Genomic DNA, 25,782 nt, shown 5'->3' with positions numbered 1-25,782 from the left:
CAGGAGAGTTGGGGCACGGCCCGCAACTCCATGGACATGTTGGAGAAAGTATTAGAAGACAGCGAAGCTGAAGATCAGGATGGAGAAGCGATGGAGTGAAGATTATGAACGAAGAGAACAAGTGAAGACATGAGCAAAGAAGAAAAGAGAAGGAGAGAAAACTTGATTGTCTTTGTGTGTTAAAACTTAAACCAATCAACCAAGTTTTGATTATTGAACTTGTTAAACTTTTTGTTTTGATTTAGTTTGGTCAAACCAAACTTTGAAAGTTGTTGCAATTGTTGAAATTGTTGAAAGAATATTTTAGTTATACTAATTATGTATATATATAGAACATAGGTGAGTATATTTACCTATTTAAACATGATGAAGTTTTTAACCTGTGTAAGACACAATTTCACTGTGTGGCGACATGGTAAGTTTGAGTAAACTCCCTCGAGAGGGTGAGTAACTCAATAACTTTCCTAGCCACAGAGTTTCTTAGTTTTAATATTGAAAGGACTGCATAAATAACTGATTACTTGGTGAGTCACGTTAAGTTAATTTTAATGGAAGCGTGGCCGTGCCACGTCCCACTTTTTAATCACATAGAGCGAAAAGAAATTTTATCTAGGACACTCCTCATGGTGCAAATTTTGTGAAAATGTTGAAAGGCAGTGAGATGTAGTACGATGCCATTTGTGAACACGTAGTGAGTTGAGGTGGAGTAGATAAATTTCATTTTGTTATGCGATTTGTAAGATTGATTATAGAGAACTGGAACACTACTTGACGATAACTCGGTGTTATGCGATCAATAGGGACATTGATGGGGACTTGTCCGGGGAGTATGTGCCATTCTGCCAGAAAGGCACAGCGCAACCTTCCGGCGACACGAAAAAAAACGAATAAAGGCCCTATTAAAGAAAAAGTATTGCGAAGGAGGGTAGGAATATTCTAGAATTTTTATTTTCAAAATTTCGATTGAAGAGTTGATATTTCTCAGAAATACAAAAGAGACGGCCATTTTGACGAAAAACGACGAAAAAAGAGAACAACGACAAATATTGTGGAAAACGGTCGCACAAGACACGAAAAATACGAAGCCTCTTATCGTGGCAACAACACACGATAAGACTCTTAGCAGAGGATATTAGTGGAAAAGGAAGCTTCAGTGAGGAAGAAATATTCCACGGAACCCTCCCGTGACACAAATTGGAAGAGATAAGGGCGTTATCTCGGGAAGATTACGGGAGCGGAGGATTGGTCCCTCAGAGCAGAGACTGTTTTATGTGAAGGGACTATATAAAACTAACTTTGTAGCTACTTGGATGTCGTAGAAGTCTGAATTAACACCGGTATTATTTGATATTTTAGAATATGAGTAGCTAGAAAGAGGAAAGGGTCAATCCATCTCCAATGGATTTAATATAGAACTGTCACACAAAAACATATTAAAATAGGTTGTTCGAGCCGTGTTTTTAATGGCAATCACGTAGTCTGAGGATCCGAGACTCAGCTATGTGGTCTATGTGGTTGTGTTCGCATGTAAACGAAAGCTGATCAAAAGTCGTTTGACTGATGGCCTAAAAATGGTACTTTTTTACTTAGCCCTAAGCAGACCAGAAAATCAACTGGCAAGGTCGAGACGGTGAAAAACGTGTAGGATTAAGGTAACTGACGCCTGCCAGTCGTTAATAGGTACTTTTTCTACGCTCCGTCGCTGTGTAGTATTTGGGCGAATGTTACATCTTGGCGTTTTCTAGGATCCTTGTCATCGCTCTCTTTCACTCCTCTTATCCTTTTTCCCAATGTCTGGTTATTGTTTTTGTTTTATGTTTTTATGTTTTTGTCCGATGTGGTTTAGTTCGATTCCTTTTGAATTGGTTTTTCTTTTGATTGTTTTGCTAGTTTTGATAGAATGTTTCTAATTTCTGAGACTGTCTCCTTAAATTCTTTCATCTCATTTTCCATTTTTTCAAGTTTCTCCACCTTTACTGGGTCTGGTTTTGCCAGTAGTTACCTAATCTTTTCTTGTTGTTTTGCCGAAACGCACATGTTAAACAGTAAAAGTATGTTCATGCCCAATTCCTTTTTACCTGACATTGCGTTGTTACTAAGTTTGGTGCATTTTGCTGTCAGATGCATTCTACATCCACATGCTATGCATTCAAAGGATTGCTCTCTTGCATTTGTATTGCTATTGCAAGTTTTGCATGTATTTTCCGCCATTATGTTGGTTTTTTTTTTGCAACCGGTGGTGCCTAAGAGCACCATTGGAAGAAATAGGACTTGGAAACAAGTTCTCACCGGTGGTACCTAAGGGTACCTTTGGTAAAAGCTTCGGGACTTGTTTTAGTATTGAATGACCGGTGGTGCCTAAGGGTACCTTTGGAAAATCAATCCTAAAAAATAATAAATCTTCTATTGGCGTGGTTGATACAAATGGCTACAGTGGCACTTGTTTGTTTCGCAGTTGACAACTTCCGTGTTTCCTGCGTCGTTCAATTCTTTTTTGTATTTCGAATACCAAACTTTTTCTTTGACTAGATTTTTGACGTTGTTCAGACCGTCGTTGTTGAGGTGAGTTTTATCTAATTTGAAATGGCGTCTGCCAGAAGTGAAACTGCTGACTCTTCGATATTTCCACTCAGCTTTTTGTTTGAATCTGGGAGATATTCTTTCTGCTCTTGCTTTGACGATATCGTTCGTTACACTCGCTATCTCTCTATTTTCGTCGCGTTCAGGAATTCCAGGACAAAGACGCTGCTGTGGGTTCTCTGGCAGGCAAAACCAAAGCGACCTGCGGGTGGAATATAGTCGTATAAATGCCTGATGCTAGCCCCAGGGAGCGACAAGATGTTGAGGTTTTCGGCTTCTAGGAATCTCGTTTGGGAATCCGCAAGGAATGGGTACTTTGTTGGCACTTCCTTGAATATATGAAACCTCGAGTATCCAGTCATAAAATTTTGTTTCTAAAATCCTCCCATTGGAGGCCTTCCACACAAGATTTGAGACATCATTATATAAAACACACTATTTAATAAGTTTATGGCCCTATCCAGCTTGTGTACTGACCGTAACTAAACGAAAGGGCCCTTTTTGTAATTTAACACGTTTTTTTTTTAAAATAAAATCATTGTAATACTTAAAAATATGCGAACTAATAAGCTGCAGGTTTTCCATTTGTTTTAGTTTCTATGGAAAAAGAATTTGAATGTCAAGGATACAAACTTTGTTGTTTGTCAGATTTAGTCAGACATTTTGAGTCAAGTGCTCGGATGTGTTCTCCTACATGTTTCCGTTTTGTATTTCGGCTTTTAGAGCTCAATTCTGTTACAACTGAAAATAATTCAGTCGAACTCGTAGGATTGATTGGAGATCCAACGGATGGAAACAATTCAAAAGTGCAAGCTAAGTTTCGCTCAGAACTATCTTCTGTTTTACTAATAGACTGTCTCTATGAAACTGTTGCACGAATTGAGTCCAATTACCATGGAACCACTCTGCAATTAGACCGCGAAGTTCATTTTAAGGTATCTCTTGATATTGTTTACGCAATCAGTGAAGACGATTTGGATACATTCCGCCTAATTCTTAATCATCAGTCAAGCTCACTACTGAAGCTTTGTAATAATAGCAAATCTCAAATACAATCTGTTTCAGAAAATGTACGAAGTTATAGCAGAAATATCCTCGACTTGATTCTTCCCGGCGAAATGCATGACTGATTGTTTTTTCTAATTGACATGAATAGTCGAACCATTTTTCTTCTTGCAACTAGACTTATTCTCTATGTGGTAAAATATCTATCTTTTACTCAATTATCGTAATTTTTATTTACCTTTCAGGTGAACATATGTCTACACTAACTAAAAGTGTCTATCCCCTCGCCAACCCTAAAGGAATTAAAAACTCATGTGAGCTTTGTGGGAAACCTGCCTTCGTACAATGCAACAAATGCAAGATAACCTACTACTGGTTAGTCAAACTAAGTAATAAACTCAACATACTTTAACGATTTTTAAATAAGTGCCATTGATAAAATCACACACTCCCTAGTGTGTCTAAATATTTCCCTTGTCTCTTTTTACCATACCTACCTTTCTGCAGCTTTCAAAAAATCTGTGGGGAAAATTTGACCCATAGTTGTTATTTTTTCTTTTTCTTAAAAACTACTCTCCTAAATCTGAGATTTTGGATTTAACCGAAAGAACGCTTTGTGTGAAGCACCCCTGTATAAGCGGCTACGCCTAAAAAATTTTCTGCGATATTTTATGACCCTTGGAAAAGTCAAAATTTTTTTACCGTTCTTTGAAATTTTTTACCGTTTGACCTTTCAGCTACCCTCTCAAAATTTTGTTACAAAATTTTTTTTAAGACCTTGGAAAAAATGAAGATTTTGTACCGTTTGTTGAAATTTTTTTGATTTTCTCGAAAATTACACTCTCAAATTTGGGTTCAATGGAAAGACCGAGTTGTGAGAAGTTCCCATACATAAAAAGCTAAGTCTGATTTTTCTACACAAAAAGAAATCTCTTATTTTGAGGAACAACTTATGTTTTGGGTGAAGCCCATTTTTTGAATTTTTGAAGTGACCTATTTCTTCCCACAGCAGTACAAAAATTCAAAAATTATCAAACAGGTACCACCAGCTTTAGCTGGGCACCTACTTTTCAGAGTTCTATGAGCTTTTGGCTACTATCTTATGTGCTGAATTCATGTGACTTCCAAAAAAATAATAATATTACTGACTGAATTTTAAGTGATCTTCAACTTAGTAATCATGATAGTTTTTTTTGCATCTAAATGAGTTTTCTAAGCAGTGGTACTCCATCTAGAGCTGAAATTGCAAAATTATATTTCTGAAAATTTTTTTTTTTTCGTACTAATTTTTGTCGGTTTACTTAGTAAGAGTAACACTAGTAAATGTTCTTCTATACGAGTTTTTGTTTAATCTTAACTAGTCTTTTTTGAGCAGAGTAAAAAAATTTCTCACTTTTTGTTTTATACATACCAAAAGTTTCTGTTAGCCATTATGAGAGGTTTTGAACAGTTTTTTTTTCGACTGATGGATTCCGTTTATTTGTTTGTCAAACTTTACGAGAAATAGTTCATAAGACTTTTTTCAGGTTAACAGAGGCGTTCAAGTCCGGGCGGGACCATTACTTTTTCGCGTACTGGAAATTTTCGGACCATTAAAAATGTTCTTGTATGTTAGCTCATTTTTGTCGGCTTAGTTCCCGTAGCGCGCACTTTTCTTGAAAGCTCAGTTATTAACTCAGCACCCTATTAGATGACATGTAGCTAATCTCCATGAGTTTTGTTTTTTCCTTTTTTATTTCAATTTTACTCCGGCTTGAATGGTTTCGGCTTTGTTTTATTGGCCTATTTGCCTGCTATAACATTTTTTTGATGAGCGAAAATAGATTGTTTTGCGTTTGTCTTCTCATGGGAAGATAATTGCAATAAAGGATAGGCTGTTGTTATAGCTCACAATTTTAGATGACAATTTTCCGGCTCAACGGGCTCATTCCAAGTTTTGTTTTTTAGTTACCTCTCGATAGTTTTGGTCTTTATGCTAATTAACTCTGGCTCTCGGTTTTCTCATCAGGTTTCCATAAAATTGAATTTCAATCAAGTCAAATGCATGAAAATTTAGTGCTTTTGTTTTGTTTCAGCGTTTTTTGAATCAGACTTAGGCTCATGGTTTCATTTATTTTATTTTTACCAGCGGAATAAAAATTACTTACTGCTCTAGTCTTCCCAAATTAGGTTAATTTTATCACCTTTGCGGTTAGCAAGCGTTATCAAATCGGAAGATAGTTTTTCTCCAGGTAAAATTTTAGTCTAACAGAATCCTTGAATAAGTTTCTGAAATCGATTTTGAGCATGTCCGAATTTTCAATACCCGTGCTTTTTTTTCCATACCCGTGGCCTCATTGTGCCGTGTGATGAGTGGAAACGTTTCTTAAGCGTGTGTGTATTTTTTTATTACATTTTATTAAATGTAACGTAATCGGGAACAAGACATTTTCCATCAAACGGTTTTTTTTTCTGACCATTGAGAATGGAGAGGAACTTCGTATTCGGTTTGTTGTTTTTTTTGTTTTCCACGCAAAATCTTGTGCCAAAAATACTCATCGGAAAGTTCCGATGATATATCACATTAAACATTTTTGAAAAAACAGCGCGATAAATTTTTTAATCATTTTGAAAAAAACTGTGTCGAGAAAAACTCGTTAGAAATTTTTGATTTTTGGTCTAATTTCGAGCGAGTAAGGTCAGCGATCAGGCTTAGAATTTTCTGAGATTGTTCGTAACATTCTGTGCTAATTGCAAAGTAACCAGCTCTCCTTGTTTTAGATTTGTAAAACAAGGAGTGACGTGCTCAGTTTCATAAAATATTTAATTGTATACTCGTTTTCATTGTTTATCAATTCTAATTTAGTTTGAAACCTGACAACAATTTTTTTCGGTTGAAAACTCAATTAAGACTGTTTTGTGTTCGGATTGGTCATTTTGGCTTTAGTTTTTGTCAGCGCTTTTGAGGTGTCAATTACATTATCTAGTACAGCGTTCAAGTTAGATTAAAGGTTTTTAAAAGAAATGCCTTTGTTTTTTTATTCTCGGTTTGATTATTTTGAAATACCCCTTTTTAAAAACTTAGAGCTTAGTTTTTTTATATGACTAATTGTATAAAGTGATTGATTTGAGATTTTTTTTGATTTTTCCTGGAGCCAAGAAGAAGCCAAGAGTTCATGCGTTTGAAACACTAGCTATTCCTGATGGTGGTGAAGTTAAATTTTTTTAATGAAATTGTTGAACCCCGATTCGCATTTTAAGTTTTTCCCCTAATAAGTGTGATTTTTCTATTAATGGAGCTTTAGGTTAGCCGTAAAACCTTATGGCTTTGGATTTTAGTCTTTGTTATTAATTGTCGAGCATTTGAATGATTTTTTTGTTCCGACTTTCGTAACGGAAGATTTGTGCTTGGGGTGGTTTTTTGTTCTTCAGGCAAATTTCGACTGTTTAACTAGCAATTTTTGATGGATTTTTTTTTCATATCATTCAAAAGATATTGTTCTGAGCTCAAATTTGAAAAGATATTTCACCTGTGATCATTTTTCGGTAAGATTGATTTTTTGGCCAATCAGGGACAACACACACTATTAAAGCTTAAGCGTGTGGGTGATGACTTTGGCGTGTGGGTGATGACTTTTTACAAAAAATCTCCAATTTTTTAAAACAAAAAACATTCTCTTTTTTTTATTTAATTTTTTCATGTTTTTACTGCTCCATAGACCCTAAAAGGCAGTCGGAACATTCAGGGGTTCGCCCTGATACGAGCAGGCTTGTTTTCATCTGTTTTTTTTTGTATAAATCTTTGCTTGAAACTTTTTCATATATTCTTTATTCATTTGTCGACTATTTCAATGATTTCTTAATTTCATTTTCCTCATAGAAAAAGTTAAATATAGAAACCTATCAAATAAATCAGCCAGAAAAAAAACACAACGAGTTTTCCTGTTTTTCGACCAAAGAAAAGGGCATCATTTTCGGACAAGGTGTTTCTAAATTTTTCATTGAATTGTCTAGGAATCCTTCTAAATTTTTCTGGGTTGTCAATCTGTAGTTTTTAGAAGTCAATGAACATAGTGAAGACTTTTATATAGTTCGTGATGATTTTTTTTAAGGAAAAGTTAAAGTTAGTTCACGCTCATATTTGAATTTTTGCGGTTTATTTTTGTTTTTGTATTTTTGTTTTCAAGTTCAGTTCATTTCCTTTGTAAAAAGGAATGCAAGCCCCAATCGAACAGCAAAAATGTTAATGTTACGAAAAACGTGATCAACTTCTAGTTTCGAAAGTGGAAGAAATTTTCAGATTTCCCAGCGGAATAAAAGTTTATTGGTTCCATTTTTTCAAATTGGGTTAACTTTTTCAAAAAATTGCCATGCATTAATTTTTCTTGGGTTTAAAGCGCTGTCAGGCCATATTTTCTTTGAAATTTGAAAGTTGAAGTTTATCTTTTTTTTGCGTTCATTGACCCTTTTTCAACTGTGTTGGCTTTTTTCGTACTAACTTTGGGTTTGTCGTTCTTTTTTCCTTGCAAGATAGCTGCTTTTAATACACGTTAGTAATGGGTCGCTAGTTAGGCTGAAAAATTTGGAATTCTATTTTGTAGTTTTTGAACTACCGAGCGTAAGCATACTACATGAAAAATTTTTGGTAGTCAGCTTATTGAAATGTCCTTTTTAGTTTTTTTAAGATGTTCGCCAGTTTTTTACAATGAATTTTTGGTTTTATAGAGCTTTTGATAGAAATGAGACTCACCATTGAAATTGAGGGCTGAAAAAGGTTTCGTTTTCCAAGTTATTGATGTTTGATAATTAAACTGAAATTTTACAAAGTCGGAATATGCACAAAACTTAGTCTGAAGTGTTTTTTTTTTCGCATAAACTTATTGGTAGAAATATAAATATGTTATTGGTAGTATTAGTTTCATTATAAAAATTTGCGGTTACTCATTGCTACCACTGAGCTATGGGCCCGTTAGTTGAATATTCAATTGAAACTATCCAATATTTTGTTTCACAGGATGATCTGAGCATATAATGAAGTCTCCGGAGAATCTTTCTTGTGTTTTATGAGATGATAAAATGCCCCTGCTGGTATTGGTTTTTATTTACGAGAAAAATACAAAGCAGAAAATGGCATAAGTTAATAGATTTTTACTGATTTAATTCGTGACGATCAATTGCGTTGGTTTTGAGTAATGCTCTGACACGAACCACGAAATCAGTTCATTTTTGGTTGGTTACAGTAGTCACGAGCACCAACGTCTGGACTGGGTGGCAATCCACGAGCAGGTCTGTTGTTACGTAGCCGAGCTCAAAACAACAGGACTGCCCTTTCTTGGAAGCGAAGATGAGAGGCAAAGGAGGAATGCGGACCGAGTGGAGAAACAGAAAGATTTGATCATGCTGACCAGGAAAACTGGACAGAAGTTCTTGTTTGAAAAGAGATTCAACGAGGCTGTCCCTGCCGCCTTGCAGTCACTGAAGCACAGCATTGAAGTGTACGGGACCAGTAGTATTGAGCTGGTAATATCTTACCTCATACTGGCAGAGGCTAGCATTGGTAAGTTTCTCATTTTCCTTCAAGAATTTCATAGATAGATATGGTTGTCTGGCAGCATTAATAATTGTTATCTTTTTTAAAGCATTTTTTAACACCAAAAAACATTATGTGAATGGCTAATCCATTAGGACTAAACATTAAGCAACTTGGATCTTTGGACCTCTAAAATTACTATCCAATTTTTAAAAGGTTGTACGGTGAATTTACTTATTCGCGGTTTGACTTTGATTTCTGATTAAATTCAGCTCATTTCCTCGGATAAAAGGAAGGCAAACTCCACTATCGAACCGCGAAAGTTGAAAAGTTGGGGGAAAAAATCAGAAATAAAAAATTTTATCCCTATTGATCCAGTTTTCTCAAATTGGGTTAATCTATCTATATTTATCTATATCTATCTATCTTTCTATCTATCTATATATCTATCTATCTATCTATCTATCTATCTATCTATCTATCTGTATGTCTGTCTCTCTGTTTGTCTATCTATCTATCTATCTATCTATCTATCTATCTATCTATCTATCTATATTTATATCTATATTTTATTTCATATTTAAATGCGAGTGACAGCTATCTCCCATGTTTAAGCATAATAATTTTGCATCTTTGAGAAAAAATTTTTTCATGCTTAAGCGATATCATATAATGCAATGCTTAAAAAATGTTCATTTTTTTTCCGCAAGGTCATTCATTTTTCAGTACTTTTTTTTCAAGGCCAAATTAAGTCAGTCTATCTGTATACCAGCTTTTTCATTTACTTTGATTATGTCAGTCGACCCGTCTCCTATTTTTTTTAACCTTCAATTTGCTTTCGACGATTGAGTTCAAAATAGTACTACTGTCAAACGGTTGTCTCCAATCTTTCTTCTTCTTCGTCTTTATCTGGATTTTCTATCTTTTAATTTGATAGAAAATTTTGGATTTTCTATCTTTTTTTTTTCGATCCTTCTTTTTCGATATTTTTTTCTATCTTTTTTTCTGTCCTTCTTTTTCGATCTTTTTTTTAATCCATCTTTTTCTTTTTTTTCGATATTTTTTTCTATCTTTTCATTTACTCGTTTCTTGTGATCTTTCTTTTTCTTTTTTCTCTCTTTCTTTTTCTATCTTTCTTTTTCTATCTTTCTATTTCTATCTTTCTTTTTCTATCTTTCTTTTTCTATCTTTTTTTCTCTCTTTCTTTTTCTCTTTCTTTTTCAATGTTTCTTTTTCTATCTTTCTTTCTCTGTCTTTCTTTTTCTATCTTTCTTTTGCTATCTTGTTCTATCATTTTCTATTTTTCTTTTTCTTTCTTTTTCTATCTTTACTTTTCTATCTTTTTTTCAATCCTTCTGTTTCAATCCTAAATCTTTTTTCTATCTTTTTCGATCCTTCACCATTTCGCCACGCTTAAGCTTTTTAAACGTAGTCTTTTTGCACGTTTAACGAAAGAATATTTTCACGTTTAAGCTGTCTTATATTGCACTGGTTAAGTTTTTTTTCGATTTTCCAGTTTGAATTCAGTGGTTATTCCACCGAGTTTAAGTTAAGCAGCCCAATACCCAATAGTGGGATGCTGTCAGGGTTACCAAATACATTGCGAATTTGACCTCCAATTAAGAATGCTCAAATCTTTGAAGTGTACGAGATACGATGGTTTTTGATTTTTTTTTCAAAATTGTTCAGAAAACTCAATGTACAAAAGAGTGTACTAAAATTAAAGTTCCCAACCCTGTAATTGGATGCTGTCAGAGTACTCACAGGGTTGCGAACATTGCATGTAAATATGACTTCTCAAATACTTGTACGTTTCGATACGACGTTTGTGGTTTTCCAAAAAGTTTTGCAAAACTTGAATTAATTTTTATTTTCAAAATTTGAAATTTTCAACCCTGTAGTTGGAGGCTATCAGACTACTCCAGGGGGTTGCAAATCTTGCCTCCAATCACGCCTGCTCAATTTCCTGTAGTTATCGAGATATGACGCTTTTTGTGATTTTTCAAAAGAAAATTCAAAAAAATCCAATTATTTTTTTTTCAAAAATTGAAATGCCCTACCCTGTAGTTGAGTGCAGTTAGTGTATTCTCATGGGTTGCGAATCCTGTCTCAAAATATGACTGGTCAAATTCTTGCAGTTCTTGAGATTTGACGTTTCTGGTGATTTTTCAAAAAATTTTCAGAAATTTCAACTTGATTTTTTTAAATTTAAAATTCCGTATACCGTAGTTGGGATTACTGTGCAGTGTGGGTACTCATAGGGGATGCGAATCTTACCTCCAAATATGACTGCTCAAATTCTTGTACGTTTCAAGATATTACGTTTATTGTGATTTAAAAAAAATTTTCAGTGAACTTGATGAATTATTTTTCTTCAAATTTTGAAAATCCCAACCCCTGTAGTTGGGGGCTATCAGACTACTCGAGGGGCTTGCAAATCTTACCTACAAGTATGAATGCTCAAATTCTTTTAGTTTTCGAGATACGACATTTTTTTGGTTTTCCAAAAAATTTTGCAAAAACTTGAATTAATTTTTATTTTCAAAATTTGAAATTTTCAACCCTGTAGTTGGGGGCTATCAGAGTACTTAAAGGGGGTTGCAAATCTTGCCTCCAAATATGCCTGCTCAAATTTTTGTACTTATCGAGATGTGACGTTTTTTGTGATTTTTAAAAAAATTTTCAGAAAACTTAACTTGTTTTTTTTCCAAAAATTTGAAAGTCAACCCTGTAGTTGAGGGCTATCAGAGTACTCTCACGGGGTTGTGATTCTTGCATCCAATAATGACTGCTCAAATTCTTGTACTCATCGAGATGTGACGTCTTCTGTGATTTTTCAAAAACTTTTCAAAAAACTAAAGTTGTTTTTTTTCTTCAAAATTTGAAAATCCCTACCTTGTAGTTGGGTGCTGTCAGAGTACGCTCAGGGGTTGCGTATCTTACCTCCAAATGTGACTGCTCAAATTCTTGTACGTTTCGAGATATGAAGTTTTTTGTGATGTTAAAAAAATTTTCAGAAAACTTAACGAATTTTTTTTTCTTCAATTTTGAAAATCCCAACCCTGTTGTTGGGTGCTGTCAGATAACGCTCAGGGGTTGTTTATCTTGCCCCCAAATATGGATGCTCAGTTTCTCGCGAGTTTTGACGTTTTTTATTTTTCAAAAAAATTTCTGAAAAATTTATTTAAATTTTTTTTCTTTGAAATTTGAAAATCCCAACCCTGTAGTTGGGGGCTATCAGAGTATTCTCAGGGGTTGCAAACCTTGCAAGTAATTCTTTTTGCTCAAATCTTTCTAGTTTTCCAGATATTTTGTTTTTTTGTGACGTTTTTCAAAAGTTTTTCAGAAACTTCAACTTTGATTTTTTAAATTCAAAATGCCTTATCCCGTAGTTGGGAGTTGGGTGCTGTGTGGGTACTCATAGGGGTTGTGAATCTTACCTCCGAATATGACTGCTCAAATCTTTTTAGTTTTCGAGATATGAGGTGTTTTTTATGTCTTTTCCAAAATTTTCAGTTAACTTAGATTTAGAAAAGTTCACAAAATTTACATATCCCAACCCTGTGATTGGATGCTGCCAGGGTACTTTCAGCATTTTTAAATCTTGTAAAATATTTGTAATTTTCGAGATTTGTCGTTTTCGAGATTTTACGGAAAATAGGAATTAAAAAAATACAATATATGAAATTACCAACCATGTGCTGTCAGAGTAAACTAAAAGCCTGCAGATCCGGTTTCCAATATATGCGGTTTTTCATGAGTTGGCAAAAATTCGAAGCACCAGAGGTGCGTTACACGATAGTTTTATCGAAAACGTGCAAATCAGAAATTGTTCTAGAAATTCAAAGAGTTTTAAGGGCATCTTCCTTTTTTGAAATTCGAAAGTTGAGATTTTTTCGAAAAAGAATTTTTTTTTTTGTTTAATTGCGTTTATTGAATCTTTTCTAACAGTCCTTTGGCTATGTTTAATTAATGGCATCCACTTTCGGCCGACCAACCCTTAAGTTTTTTCTGAAGGCCCCTTTGTTGGCAATATGAAATAATTTTGAAGGGGAGTGCGCGCCCGCCCGCCGAAAAAACGCCAACTTTTGGTCAAAGTTTTCCAAAAAGTGCCTATAAACCGCTTTTTTACTTGTTTTTCCTAATTTTAGCTTGAAGCACAGAAAATTTTGTCAAATGAGGGTCTTTATAGTGCGCTGGGACCGCTCGGAAAGTCGATGTTGACCTAAAAAAAGGTCGACAAAATTTTTTGAAAGTCTGCACCCCCTCTCCCCCGAGAAAATCATAGATCCGTCCCTGGATCAGAGTATCTATGAAAAATATGTTTAGGACTTGACAAGTTGAACCAGGCAGAGCAGTATCTCTCTCAGGCGGAGTGGACTGTTCTGAAGACAGAGGAGGTGGGCAATGACTACAAAGCCAAGCTCTACACCAACATGGGTCTTCTCTATGACGCCAAGGCCAGCTACCAGGAGGCATTAAGAAACTTCGCTAATGGGGTAAGTGGTATGCCATAGTCACAATTGATGGAATTAAGCAAAAGTGACATCATTCTTCCTGAGGAAAATAATCGAATTTGATTGCTGAGTGGTTACGTGGTAAATTCAATCTCGATTGAGTTTTACGGAATTAGATTAGCTGCTTCTGGTATGTATTAAGAGTCGATGAACGTAGTTCAGACTCTTATATTGATCGCGATTTTTTTTTTCGTTTTTTAATGAAAATTCTAAAAAAGTTTCTCAAACTGACTTTTTCGCGGTTTGACTTTCTGTGTAATTCTTCTGTTGCTATCGAAAAGCAAAAGTGCAAAGGTCACGAAAAACGTGACCGACTTCTATTTTTTTTTTTCAGATTAAAAAAATTCAAAAATCAAGTCAGTATTTTTTTGTTTATTTGAGTTCATTAATTATTTTATCCAACTGTCACCTAATCGAAACATCTATCTATTATATATTTAAATGCGGGCTTCACTATCTCGCCATGTTTAAGCCTTTTCAGCGTATTATTTTTGCATGTTTAAGCTATACCGTATAATGCAATGGTTAAGATTTTTTTATATTTTCTCTCAAGGATTGCGAATCTTGTCTCCAATTATGACTGCTCTAAACCTTAAGCTATATCTAAACCTTAAGTTTTTTGTGTTTAAGCTACATCGTATGTTGCAATGGTTAAGGTTTTTTCTCAAGCATTGCGAATCTTTTCTCCAATTATGACTGCTCTAAACCTTGTAGTTTTCGAGATACGACGTTTTTTGTGATTTTTTTCAAAATTTTCAAAAAACGTGATTCAATTTTTTCTTCAAAATTTGAAATCCTCTACCCTGTAGTTGGGTGCTGTCAGGGTACTCTCAGTGGTTGCAAATCTTGCCTCCAAATATGACGGCTCAAATCTTTGTAGTTTTCGAGATATGACGTTTTTTGTGATTTTTTCAAAACAAGAATTCAAAGCAAGAATTCAAATGCCAATTCTCAACCCTGTAGTTGGGGGCTATCAGAGTACTCTCAGGGGTTGCGAACCTTGCCTCCAATTATGAGTGCTCTAATCCTTGTAGTTTTGGAGATACGATGTTTTTTGTGATTTGTTTTCAAAAATTTTCAATTAACTTGAAATTATTTTTTCAAATTTTGAAATTCTCTACCCTGTAGTTGGGCGCTGTCAGGGTACCCTCACTGGTTGCGAATCTTGCGTCCAAATGTGACCACTCGAATATTTGTAGTTCTCGAGATTTGACGTTTTCGGGATTTGAGTTTTTAAAATTTGAAAATACCAACCCTGTAAGATCTGGTTTCCAACCCTGCAGATCTGGTTTTCAATATATGTGGTTTTTCATGAGTTGTCAAAAATTCGAAGCACCGGAGGTGCGTTACACGCTAGTTCGATTTAAATTGGTAGTTTTTAGATCTACTACGCGAGCGAGGAGTATGGAACAGACGACATAAGGACCTCCTCTGCCTACTTCTACATGGCCAATGTATTCCTCAAGCAGAACAGGCCAGAAGTCACTGGCTCCATGTACAAACAGGTGAATGAAAAAGATAAACAAACATCATTAGCTCTAATCGTTTTATGAAGTGACAATCGTTTTATGACAAGAGACAATACTACTATTGTTTTTTCCCTATTCAAACTGATTGTCTTTATTTGGGCTAGTCTCGAAGTTATTGCTAGGGTTTTAGTGCAAATCCAGAAAGTTACAGTACTGGGAACAAGAAGTCATTGTGAACATGTTTTCTGACCTAAGAGAGGCACTGGTGGCCCCCTTACTGTTTTGTGACATATTTTTGGCTGACCGACGCTCAAATTTACATAAATTTTTGGGCTGTGCGCGCTGGAAACGCGATTTATTGGTTAAAACCTTCCTAAAAGTTACTGAAAACGTCGTTTTTGGCCTGTTTTGCTTTAATTTGAGTCAGCCTGAGATAGATCTTAATGGTCTTCCGGCAGAGCTCAGAAAATCAATATGATCGATTTAAATACAAGTTCTAATTTTTTGATATATTTAAAAAAAATCTTCACCTCTTCGAAAAAATGCTAAATTGGCCCGTGCAGTCATGTGGATTTGCTTTTTACTTTATGTATTTTTTCATTCATTGCTTAAAGTTTTATATGCTTGTTTAGGTAGTTGAGATTTGGCAGCAGAAATTGGAGGAGCTCTGTTCGGCCAAATTAAGCAGACCCAGCACCACTGCTGAACAGAAGAGATCCATCCTGGGCAAGAAGGGCACAGGAGGGTCAACAGACCAGTCTCTGGGCTCAGTCGACGGAGAACTGGGTTGGTTTGCTTGCTCGTAAAGAAAAAAAGAGAAACTCGTAATTGAAACGCCGCCTGCTTGACAACTTTTTTAAGGAATAGCTTGATTAGTTGTTGACCAAATCTAAGTGGCAGTTTGATTGATTGGATCTTGTTAACTATCACCCCCCTATTTGCAATAGGGCGGGATAGTTGATAGTTAACAAGGTACAAATTTCGTATATGCTTAGCTTTTCAATTCTTTCTTTACGTTGGGGGGGGGGGGAGAGATTACAAGGAACCATAGGGGGGATAGTTAAGATTGATTGAACTTTTCATTGATGTGGCCTGATACAATTCCTCAGACCTTGATACAGCGAGTGAGACTCTCCTTAGGAACTTTATTCTGTTTTTTTTAAAGCTGTATTTTTTCACCAGACATTGCGCAGCAGGCGGAGGCTAGACAGGTGTTGTCTTCTATCTACGAGTACTGGAGTGAAAAGGAGGTGGATGTGGATGGGACCTCTCTAGCCACCCTCCTCCTCACTCTCGCCTACTTGGAGTTCTACCTGGACAACACCCCACAGGTAACAAACTACATCTTAGATCATTATGTACTTGAAAATCCGTCGAAGATGTTGTATTTTGATATTGCGGGAATCTTCTTACGCATTATTTAAAAAAAGACAACCCATTACCATGCCAGTATGATTTCTGACAAATTGTTAGCTCTAAAAATTCAGTTTTTCTAAAAATTCAGTAAAAATTCAGTGCCGTAATTTTCGTTAACGTTTTGCATTTAGTTACCAAAAATTAATTTTTTAAGGTTTATACCCGAATTTTTGTCTGTGCTATAATTTCCAAACATCCCAAGGCCCTGTCAGGCCTGTTGTCGCCTAGTTTGATAGTAATTACTCACTCACATGTTCATACACGAGTGGTTTCAAACTTTTCTGTTTAAAAATGATACATTTTCTTAAAGAGTGTGGATCTTCTGGCTCGAGCGAGAGACACGCTGGATAAGACAGACTCTCTGGGATTCGAAGGAGATGAGCTAAAAGAGACCATTGAAGTGGTCGCTTCTCAGATCGGAAATACACCAGCTGCGCTGAGGTCAACGGGGTCCAAACAATAGTCAACTAAAGAAGGATTCGAAAATGTTCTATTTGTGAATAAGACACTTAACTGTACAAATATTTTTGTAAAGTGTATAAAAAGCTAACTTTGTTTATATTGTACAGCATCAATAAAGGTTTAGTAGTTCGATTTGTGAATTCGGAACACTAATTTGTTAAAAAGAAGTGTTTTTCAGCTTGCGGTAAAACTATTTGAAAAAAAAAATCAGTTTTAAGACAATTTCAATAAAAATCAACCATATAGTCTTTAAAGAACTACAAAAAAAGTTTTTTCAAATTTGTAGATTTCTCTCCGTGGTCTGACGTAAAACTAGAATTTAAGCATATTCGACAGTCCTAGGATTATAAGCAAATTGGGCAAGAGTTTTTGTAGAAAAATGAATAGAAAAACAAAAATTCAAAAACTTTTTTTTTAATTTACAGAAAGCTTTTGATTCGCAAAATGGCACTAGGAAAATACAAAAACTAATTTTACTTATGTAAAACAGTCTTCAGTGCTTAAAATTGGCAAAGAAAGCTGTTGAGAGCCTGCTCGCTCGCTTTTACGCTGGAAATTGAAAAAAAAACCAAAAATTTGAAAGCAGTTCTCGAAAGAGCAATTTTTTGAAGTTTGTTAATGTTCGAACCACGACTTAAAGGACTTCAATTTGGTGTATCATTCGATTCATTTCGATGATTTTTTTGTGGTACCTGATTTTGCGTGGAAAACAGAAAATAGAAAAATAAAAAACACCCGAAAAAAATGCTGAGAGAAATTAGATTTTCATAGGGACTTCGACAATTGGTCTGAAGTGACTAAAGATGGTGTTTAGATAAATCAGGGTTGGCTAGAAAAAGCTGATTGACATAACTTGGTGAAAACAAAACATAATTCAGAAACATTTTCTTTACACCACTTTTGTGTCGTACAATGTTACTGTATCCACTTTTTTCCATTTTAAGTCAAATTTCAAGTTTATTTTGTGGAATTCAGTTTTACACATGCGAGCGTAGTGTAAAATTGCTATGATTATTTTTTCAAGCTAAGTCACGAATTTTTTTTTTGCCTAATTTGGTGCACACTTACGGCTTTTTGGTAGCATTTGTCTCTTAGTAATTACGCTTGCGATTAGCAAAGTGTTGCCAAACTGGAGTATAGACTTTTTTCGGGTTAACAACGTGTTCAACAGAATCACTTGAATCAGCTAGGTGCGAAACTGGCGGGGCCTGTTTTTTTTTGCTAGGGGAATTAATCCGTTTTTGAAAAAATTGTCGGCTTATTATTGTTTGCTTATGTTTTGTCGGCTTAGTTGCCATATTAAAGATTTTTTTTCTTGCATTATAGTTGCTTTTAGTGTTCTAGTTAACTTCTGTTGTTTTTTATAATTTTACTAAAGTTGACTCCGTATCTATATCCGTGTATAACGACTCAAAAGTAGGTCACTAAACCGATAAAAATGGGTCAAAATTTTTCAGGCAAAATAAATTTTTCGAATTATTTATGTATTCTTCGATTCGAAAAATTTATTTTGCCTGAAAGATTTTGGCCCATTTTTAGCGGTTTAGTGACCTAATTTTGAGTCGTTTCAATGGAAACATATTTTTATGCATACCTGTGGATCGAGCAAAACGCTAATTTTTTTGAAAGAATTTTTTCAAATGAATGGGTTATACATGATTTAAAAAATTGGATATTCCAATGTAATAAATTGAAAGATTTGACCTTTTGGCTGCCCACCTATTTTTTCAGACCCGTATAGACCTAAAATTATTGTCTTTTTGGTGGATTCTTGGACTTAATTCAAGTTTCCAAAAACGTACTGCTAATTCTGAATTATTTATTTTAATCAAACTGAATTGTTTTAATCTTTCGAGCAAAAACTTGTTTCCCGGAAATTTTGAATTTCGCATCAGTATAATTTCGCATGAAGTCCTACCTTTCGCAGAAGTATAATTTGAAACATATTATCAAACAGGTACCTCCAACATAAGCTGGGCTACTAGTGCTTAGAGGCAAAGATGCTAGCACACGAGCTGCTTAATCTCTACTCGGAGATCCAATTTAGATTCGCAGAATTTTAATAACGATTGCGATTAGCTAGCGTTATCAAATCGGAATGTAGACTTTTTTCTGGGTTACCAACTAATTTATCAAAATCAGTTGAATCACTTATTCAAGTTCAGCTTCACTTAAAACTGATCATATTCCGCTTCGCTTTTTGTTCAGTTGCTAATTTGAAACTCAAATGTCTTGTTTGGCATAATTGCCTTTAGTTCCTGTTTGATAAAAACAGGTATTTTGAAAATGTATCAGATTGGATTTTCATTTGATTTTTTTGAGAAGCTTTGGAAAATTTTACAATTTTTTGAAAAAAATTTAGTTCTTTCTTAAAAACTTTCTACCAATTTTAAAAAGGGTAATCGATAAAAAGATCTTCTACGTCATTGTGTGCCTGATTGCTCAGCTGGTCTCTACTTGTTTTACTCCTTTGTTTACAGCTGTCGAATCGAAAAAGTCTGTGTGGGGATATTTGACCGATATTTTTGATGTTGCTTTCGTTTTCTCAAAAAATTAGCCTACCAAGCTTGGAATCTTATTTTTTTTGAATCAAACGAACTTGAAAAGCTCCCTCCTATGAGCAATTATCCTCAATTTTTTTTAAACATTAAACTATGGCCATTGGAAAAAAAAGTTTTTTTAACCGTTTTTTGATTTTTTTAACTTCTCTCGGGAACTATCCTGCCAAATCTGATATCATAGGTTCAATTGTCACAACATATTGCTTAAAATTTACTTTTTTGGTTTGCTACGCCCAATTTTTTTGTGAAAAGTGTGATTGCTTTCAAACAAGTGATTGGTTTGAAACTTCGACCGTTTTTCAAGTTTTTGACTTTACTCGAAAATTGCTGTGCCATGTCACATCTTAAGTCTTCACTCGAGATATCTCATTATGGAAATTTTTTCTTCTTTACCGGCCTTGACTTGTTTTTTGCAGAAAAAACTTGTCGATATCGGAAACTCAAGTTCTTGAACTTTGACCGTTTCGTAGGTGTCCTTCATCAAGACTTATGAAAATTATGGTTCAGTTAGTTTTTTCAACGATTGTCATTTTTTTCGACTTTTTGTGATTTCCTTGTATCAAAAGTGGTGCAAAGCTCCACTTAGCCTCTGTATTAGTTTTATTTTCCAAAATTTTTTTTTGACCCATTTAGCGCTTCTTTTTGCGCTTTTCTTCCTTTTGTTTGAGAAGTGCAGCTTCACCTCTGTTTACACGGTTGCGATAAGCAAGCGCTTTAAAGTCAGATTATAGGTTGTTTAAGTTAGCAACTATTTCAATCAAAATTAATGAACCATTCAGTTGGTATAGTTGCTTAAATGTAAAGTCTGAGCAGCTTTTTTTTTTCTGCTCGTGTGAGCAGTTTATACTGCTGTTCCAATTAAACCGACATTTCATTTTTTTTCATTATTGAACTCCAGACGGTGAGCATAGTGTCATATTACTAACTCTTCTTCTCTCCAAACGTACTCGCATATAGCAGTACTTTTCGGTGGAAATTTTGTTGCTTAATATTGGCAGTTTGGCAGTTTAGTATCATGGATTTTCCAAATTATCCATTACTTTTGTTTAGATTCTGTAAGAGTCAGTGACACAGATGAGCACGGCAGTTGACTTGAAAAGTCAGATGTCTGGTGGTTGAAGCTCAAATTATTTTTCAAAACTGCTCTCCATTTTCACTTTTTTCTCATCTTTGATCTTTTTGAAATTACTTGTTGTATTGAAGCAAGAAAACGAATTATAGAGTGCAGTGTAATAAATCCAACCGTATCGATAGACATACCCGCTAACTGCATTGCTAAATTTAGGATTTTATTACAGACAACACCGATGTCAATTATAATTGACAGGCAAGTCTCCACACATCTTCAAGAACAATACATAAATTCACAAAATAACGCTATGACGTAGGGTTGGCCAATGAACTTGAAACGAATGTGAAAAATTATTAGGAACTGAGTTAGCTGCAGCGCTGGTACTCTTGCAATCATGAGCGTTTTCTATATAGCTTTTTCTTTTTTTATATACGTATCAATGTATAGTTTTATTTTTATAGTTAATTACGCTTGCAAATGGCAAGCGTTGTCAAACTGGAATATAGACTTTTTTCGGGCTAACAACTTGTCTAACAGAATCACTTGAATAACTTATATCTTGGTTCATAATGAATTCAAGCCTCTATTGGTTAACAGCCTACTTAGCCTGGAGGTAACAAATACGCCTTGGACGGCAATGGTCCTGTGTTAGAATCTGTTCTTTTTTCAAACGGGAAATATTCTGTTTCAACTAAAATTGTCTGCCATTTATTTGTTTGCTTATCTCGACCGCCTAATTATCACATCTTGGATTTGATTTTTTTTTGCTGTGCGCATTTTTGTTAAGTTATTTCTAATGTTTGTTTTACTTCTAAAACATGTAATTTTACATTTATCTTGATTTCGTATTTCCTTCTAATTTTTATTTCGTTAAAAAAATTACTCGGCCTAAATTACTTTGGCCTATTTTTTTAAATAGATTTAGTGACCTTATTTTGGGGTGTATCAAGGAAAACACAGTTTTTTGCTGCCCTCCGCATTTTTCAAATTAGTTGTACTTTTACCAGTAGGTTTGTTCAAATTTCAATTTTTTTTTCGTTATTGAAAATTATTTACAATTTTATTGGAAGGTTTTTAGTTTCTCTCAGAAACTTCTTTCTCAGAATATAGGCTGTTTAAGTTAGCAACTATTTCAATTAAAATTAATGAACCATTTAGTTGGTATAGTTGTTTAATTGTAAAGTCTGGGCAGCTTTTTTTCTGCTCGTGTGCAGCTTATACTGCTGTTCCAGTCAAACCGACATTTCATTTCTTTTTCATTATTGAACTCCGGATGGTGAGCATAGTGTCATATTACTAACTCTTCTTCTCTCCAAACGTACTCGCAGATAGCAGTGCTTTTCGGTGGAAATTTTTTTGCTTATTATTGGCAGTTTAGTATCATGGATTTTCCAAACTATCCATTACTTTTGTTTAGATTCTGTAAGAGTCAGTGACACAAATGAGCACGGTAGTTGACTTGAAAAGTTAGATGTCTGGTGGTTGAAGCTCAAATTTTTTTTCAAAACTGCTCTCCATTTTCACTTTTTTCTCTTCTTTGATCTTTTTGAAATTACTTGTTGTATTGAAGCAAGAAAACGAATTATAGAGTGCAGTGTAATAAATCCAACCGTATCGATAGACATACCCGCTTACTGCATTGTTTAATTCAGGCTTTTACAGACAATACCGAGGTCAAATATAATTGACAGGCAAATTTCCACACATCTTCATGAACGTTACATAAATTCACAAAATAACCCTATGACGTAGGGTTGGCCAATGAACTTGAAACGAATGTGAAAATTTATTAGGAACTGAGTTAGCTGCAGCGCTGGTACTCTTGCAATCATGAGCGTTTTCTATATAGCTTTTTCACTCTTTATATACGTATCAATGTAAAGTATCAAGTATTTTTATTGTTAATTACGCTTGCAAATGGCAATCGTTATCAAACTGGAATATAAACTTTTTCGGGCTTACAACTTGTCTAACAGAATCACTTGAATAACTTATATCTTGGTTCATAATGAAATCAAGCCTCTCTGAGTTAATATCCCACTTAGCCTGGAGGTAATAAATACGCCTGGGGCGGCAATGGTCCTGTGTTAGAATCTGTTTTTTTTTCTGCCATTTATTTGTTTGCTTATCTCGACCGCCTAATTATCACATCTTGGAATTGATTTTTTTTACTGTGCGCATTTTTGTAATGTTAAATATAATGTTTGTTTTACTTCTGAATTATGTAATTTTACTTTATCTTGATTTCGTATTTCCTTCTAATTTTTATTTCGCTAAAAAAATTGCTCGGCCCAAATTACTTCGGCCTATTTTTTTATAGATTTAGTGACCTTATTTTGGGGTGTATCAAGGAAAACACAGTTTTTTTGCTGCCCTCCGCATTTTTCAAATTAGTTGTACTTTTACCAGTCGGTTGGTTGAATTTTCAATTTTTTTTTTTCGTTATGGAACTTATTTTCAAAAAAGGGTATCAATCGAAAAAGCGCCTTCTCCCTTGTGAGCCTGCATACTCCTCTAGAGCTTTTTTACTTGACCCCTGTGTCTATATTCTACAGAAAATTCGCAGGAGAATATTTGACCCATATTTTTATGGGGGAATATTTGAACCAAATTTTTGATATTTTCGTTTTCTAAAAAACTATTTCTCTCAAATCTGAGTTTTTGGTCTCATGAAAAAAAAAACAGTTTCGAAAAATTTCTAGCATATGAGGCCACGTCCATTTGTTTCACACATAAAGTTATCGCCCTCGGAATAGTCAAAATTTTGATTGTGACTGTTTTGTGAATCTTTTCGGTTTTTCTCGAAAACTAAACTCTCAAGTCTGATATTGTGGGTTTAATGGAGATAACGCGTAGAGAAGCTGCCTGGCTTCAGCGGTCACTGAAAACGTTTTTTCACTGAAAAAGTTATCTTCCTCGGAAAAGTCAAACTTTTGATGTTTTGACTGTTATTAAATTTTTTTGAATATTCTCAAAAACAGCCCTGCCATATCTGAGATTTGGTTTCAATTCAAAGAACGGATTTCAAGAAGCTCATTTCGATATGTGACAACGCCCATATTTTTCTGACACCATAAGTTATGGCTCTCGGAAATGTTGATTTTTGACCGTTTTTTAAGTTTTTTGTTCTCGAAAACTACCACCCTAAATCTAACATTTTATGCTCAATCCAAGTTACAGGTAGCGTGAATTCCTTCTGCATAAGGTGCTACGCTCTACTTTTTCACACAAAAAACTATTTTTCTCGGAAGTAATCAAATTTTAGATTTTTTGAGTGCTTTTTGGACTTTTCTCGCTAGCTATGTTGCAAAATCTGATATCAAAGGTTTAACCGAAACAACAGTTTTCCTGTTTTTTTTTTCATTCATTTTCCCATTGCGTTGTCTTTTTGTTGTCTTTTTAATCCTCCTTATTATCACCTCACCCATCTTTGTGAATGCTTTGCGTTGCCGAGTTGATGTACTCGCCGGTGTTTTAATAATGGTTTCACGATTCTTTCGCCTCCGGTTCCGTTTGGCTTGTTTTCTCTTAAAGTGTCCGCTCATTCACCCGCCATTTTTTATTCTTGCCCTTTTTCGGCAGTCTCGTCTGTATTATCATCGTTCGATTCCTCGACACGTCGTTTTTTCTGTTTGCTGCTGCCCGTCGTTTTTCTTGATCGCTATTTGTCCATAGGTTTTGCCCCAGACTGTTCAGCTTCGATTGGTAGGAGCTCTAAATTTTCCGGCCTGCCTGTACACTTATTGATGGGCCTGTCGTGTTGGACACTGGATCTAATCTAAACGCGACCTAACTTCGTCTCAACAAATGGACTTTTTTCCAATGTTACACAGTGTGTTGTCAATTATTCATTTTTCTCACCAGGTTTTTTTTAAATATCTGGTGGGTTCTTTGGGGACTTTTAACTGAAGGCATTTAGGTCTATTTGTTAACGGGTTTTATATTTTTTTCTGTTTTACCTTAGTTAGATGACAACGTAGTATTTAAGTAACGTTATGGTTCTTTGGATCCTTTCTGTTACTCTGTGGTCTCGAACCGGTGACTTGAATAACACACAGCGCTCAATGTTACAGAAAAGTTGGATTTTTTCCGTAACAAATCCGTCGCTTTGTCCATATGCAGTTTTTGCATGTGCCCGTGAGCCGCGATAGATTTTCTGAGAATTCTTAGGTCATGCCTAGACTTGTTACTTGAGCATATACGCTAAATTCCAGTGTGAAAAAACATCAACTAGTACAAAAGAGTATTTTTTCGGCCATTCATATAGTTTTACGGGTCCCTGAAAACCGAATTACTCAACTTCATTTGGTTCCCTTGGTATATAGCTTTACCCATAGGCATATTGGGCTTGAGATTTTTCACTGCTTCTGGGCATTGTTTGCAGTATTTTGAGGTTGCAGCTAAAACTCGATGTATTATTAACATCCAAATGTTCTTGCGGCCGCGTACATCTTGTTCCAACCGTGGTGGTGAAAGTGTAGCTGGTTCATCATCGCCATTGATAGTGCCTTTGGTATTGCCAGTCTGCCGTTCTTACACAGGCAGTTTTCCCAAACCGCAAAATCGTGGTACTGATGGTCGTAGTATTGGCCCAATTTGGTTATGATTTCTTTAGCCTGTAGACCACAATTACGAATTGCACATCGTAATCTCGTATCATTTTCAGTATTGGGTTGTTTTCCAGATTTTCCTCCACTAATTTCAGAGACAATATTTCCGGTTGCTCATTTTTCTGCAGTATTATGAAGTCCTGGTTATTACCGAGTGCACTCAATTTTCCGTGTTGATAAAAGAGTAAGATAAACCAGGAAAATTTTTTTATGTACAAATTTTTTCGGGCGTACACTTTAATTTCTCAATATCAGCTATTCGAGCTTTAGATTGGATGCGGTTTTGCCAGATTGTTAAGAACAACAGTTAATTTCACATTTTCTGATTGGGTTGAGATTTTTATTGTTTCAATACCATCTGATTTGTCGGGTGTTGAAGTGGAAAAGTTTTGAGGCGTCTTTGAATTCTGAGCAACTTGAGAGTAACTCTACACACAACCCTGAGAATGAGGTCTGACTTTTCGGTTACTGTTTTTGCATATATCTAATAGGCAAGTTCCACGATTCTTATTGGTTGATTTTTTCAGCATTACTTCATGCCCTTGCTCGGCTTAAATGAGTGACAAGTTTTATTCGCGTAA

The 25,782-nt window shown here is 35.0% G+C and overlaps 1 protein-coding gene and 1 long non-coding RNA gene across 2 annotated transcripts; both read left to right on the top strand.

Annotated features, from left to right (window-relative positions):
• The first annotated feature begins 2,204 nt into the window (after nucleotides 1-2,204).
• Nucleotides 2,205-3,741, top strand: LOC134840231 (uncharacterized). The gene is made up of 2 exons (XR_010162410.1): nucleotides 2,205-3,515; nucleotides 3,646-3,741. It is a non-coding gene; the product is annotated as an uncharacterized LOC134840231 (long non-coding RNA).
• Nucleotides 3,742-3,834: 93 nt separating this feature from the next.
• Nucleotides 3,835-17,117, top strand: LOC134839367 (zinc finger MYND domain-containing protein 12-like). The gene is made up of 7 exons (XM_063854892.1): nucleotides 3,835-3,960; nucleotides 8,805-9,121; nucleotides 13,424-13,593; nucleotides 14,994-15,116; nucleotides 15,713-15,866; nucleotides 16,263-16,411; nucleotides 16,807-17,117. The coding sequence occupies exons 1-7, from the start codon at nucleotides 3,839-3,841 to the stop codon at nucleotides 16,957-16,959; spliced, it is 1,188 nt and encodes a 395-aa protein (XP_063710962.1). The 5' UTR covers nucleotides 3,835-3,838; the 3' UTR covers nucleotides 16,960-17,117.
• The last annotated feature ends 8,665 nt before the right edge of the window (nucleotides 17,118-25,782 follow it).

This window comes from Symsagittifera roscoffensis, chromosome 2, assembly GCF_963678635.1.
Source record: "Symsagittifera roscoffensis chromosome 2, txSymRosc1.1, whole genome shotgun sequence".
NCBI classification, from domain to species: Eukaryota; Metazoa; Xenacoelomorpha; order Acoela; family Convolutidae; genus Symsagittifera; species Symsagittifera roscoffensis.
This window is presented reverse-complemented; position numbering and strand designations above follow the sequence as displayed.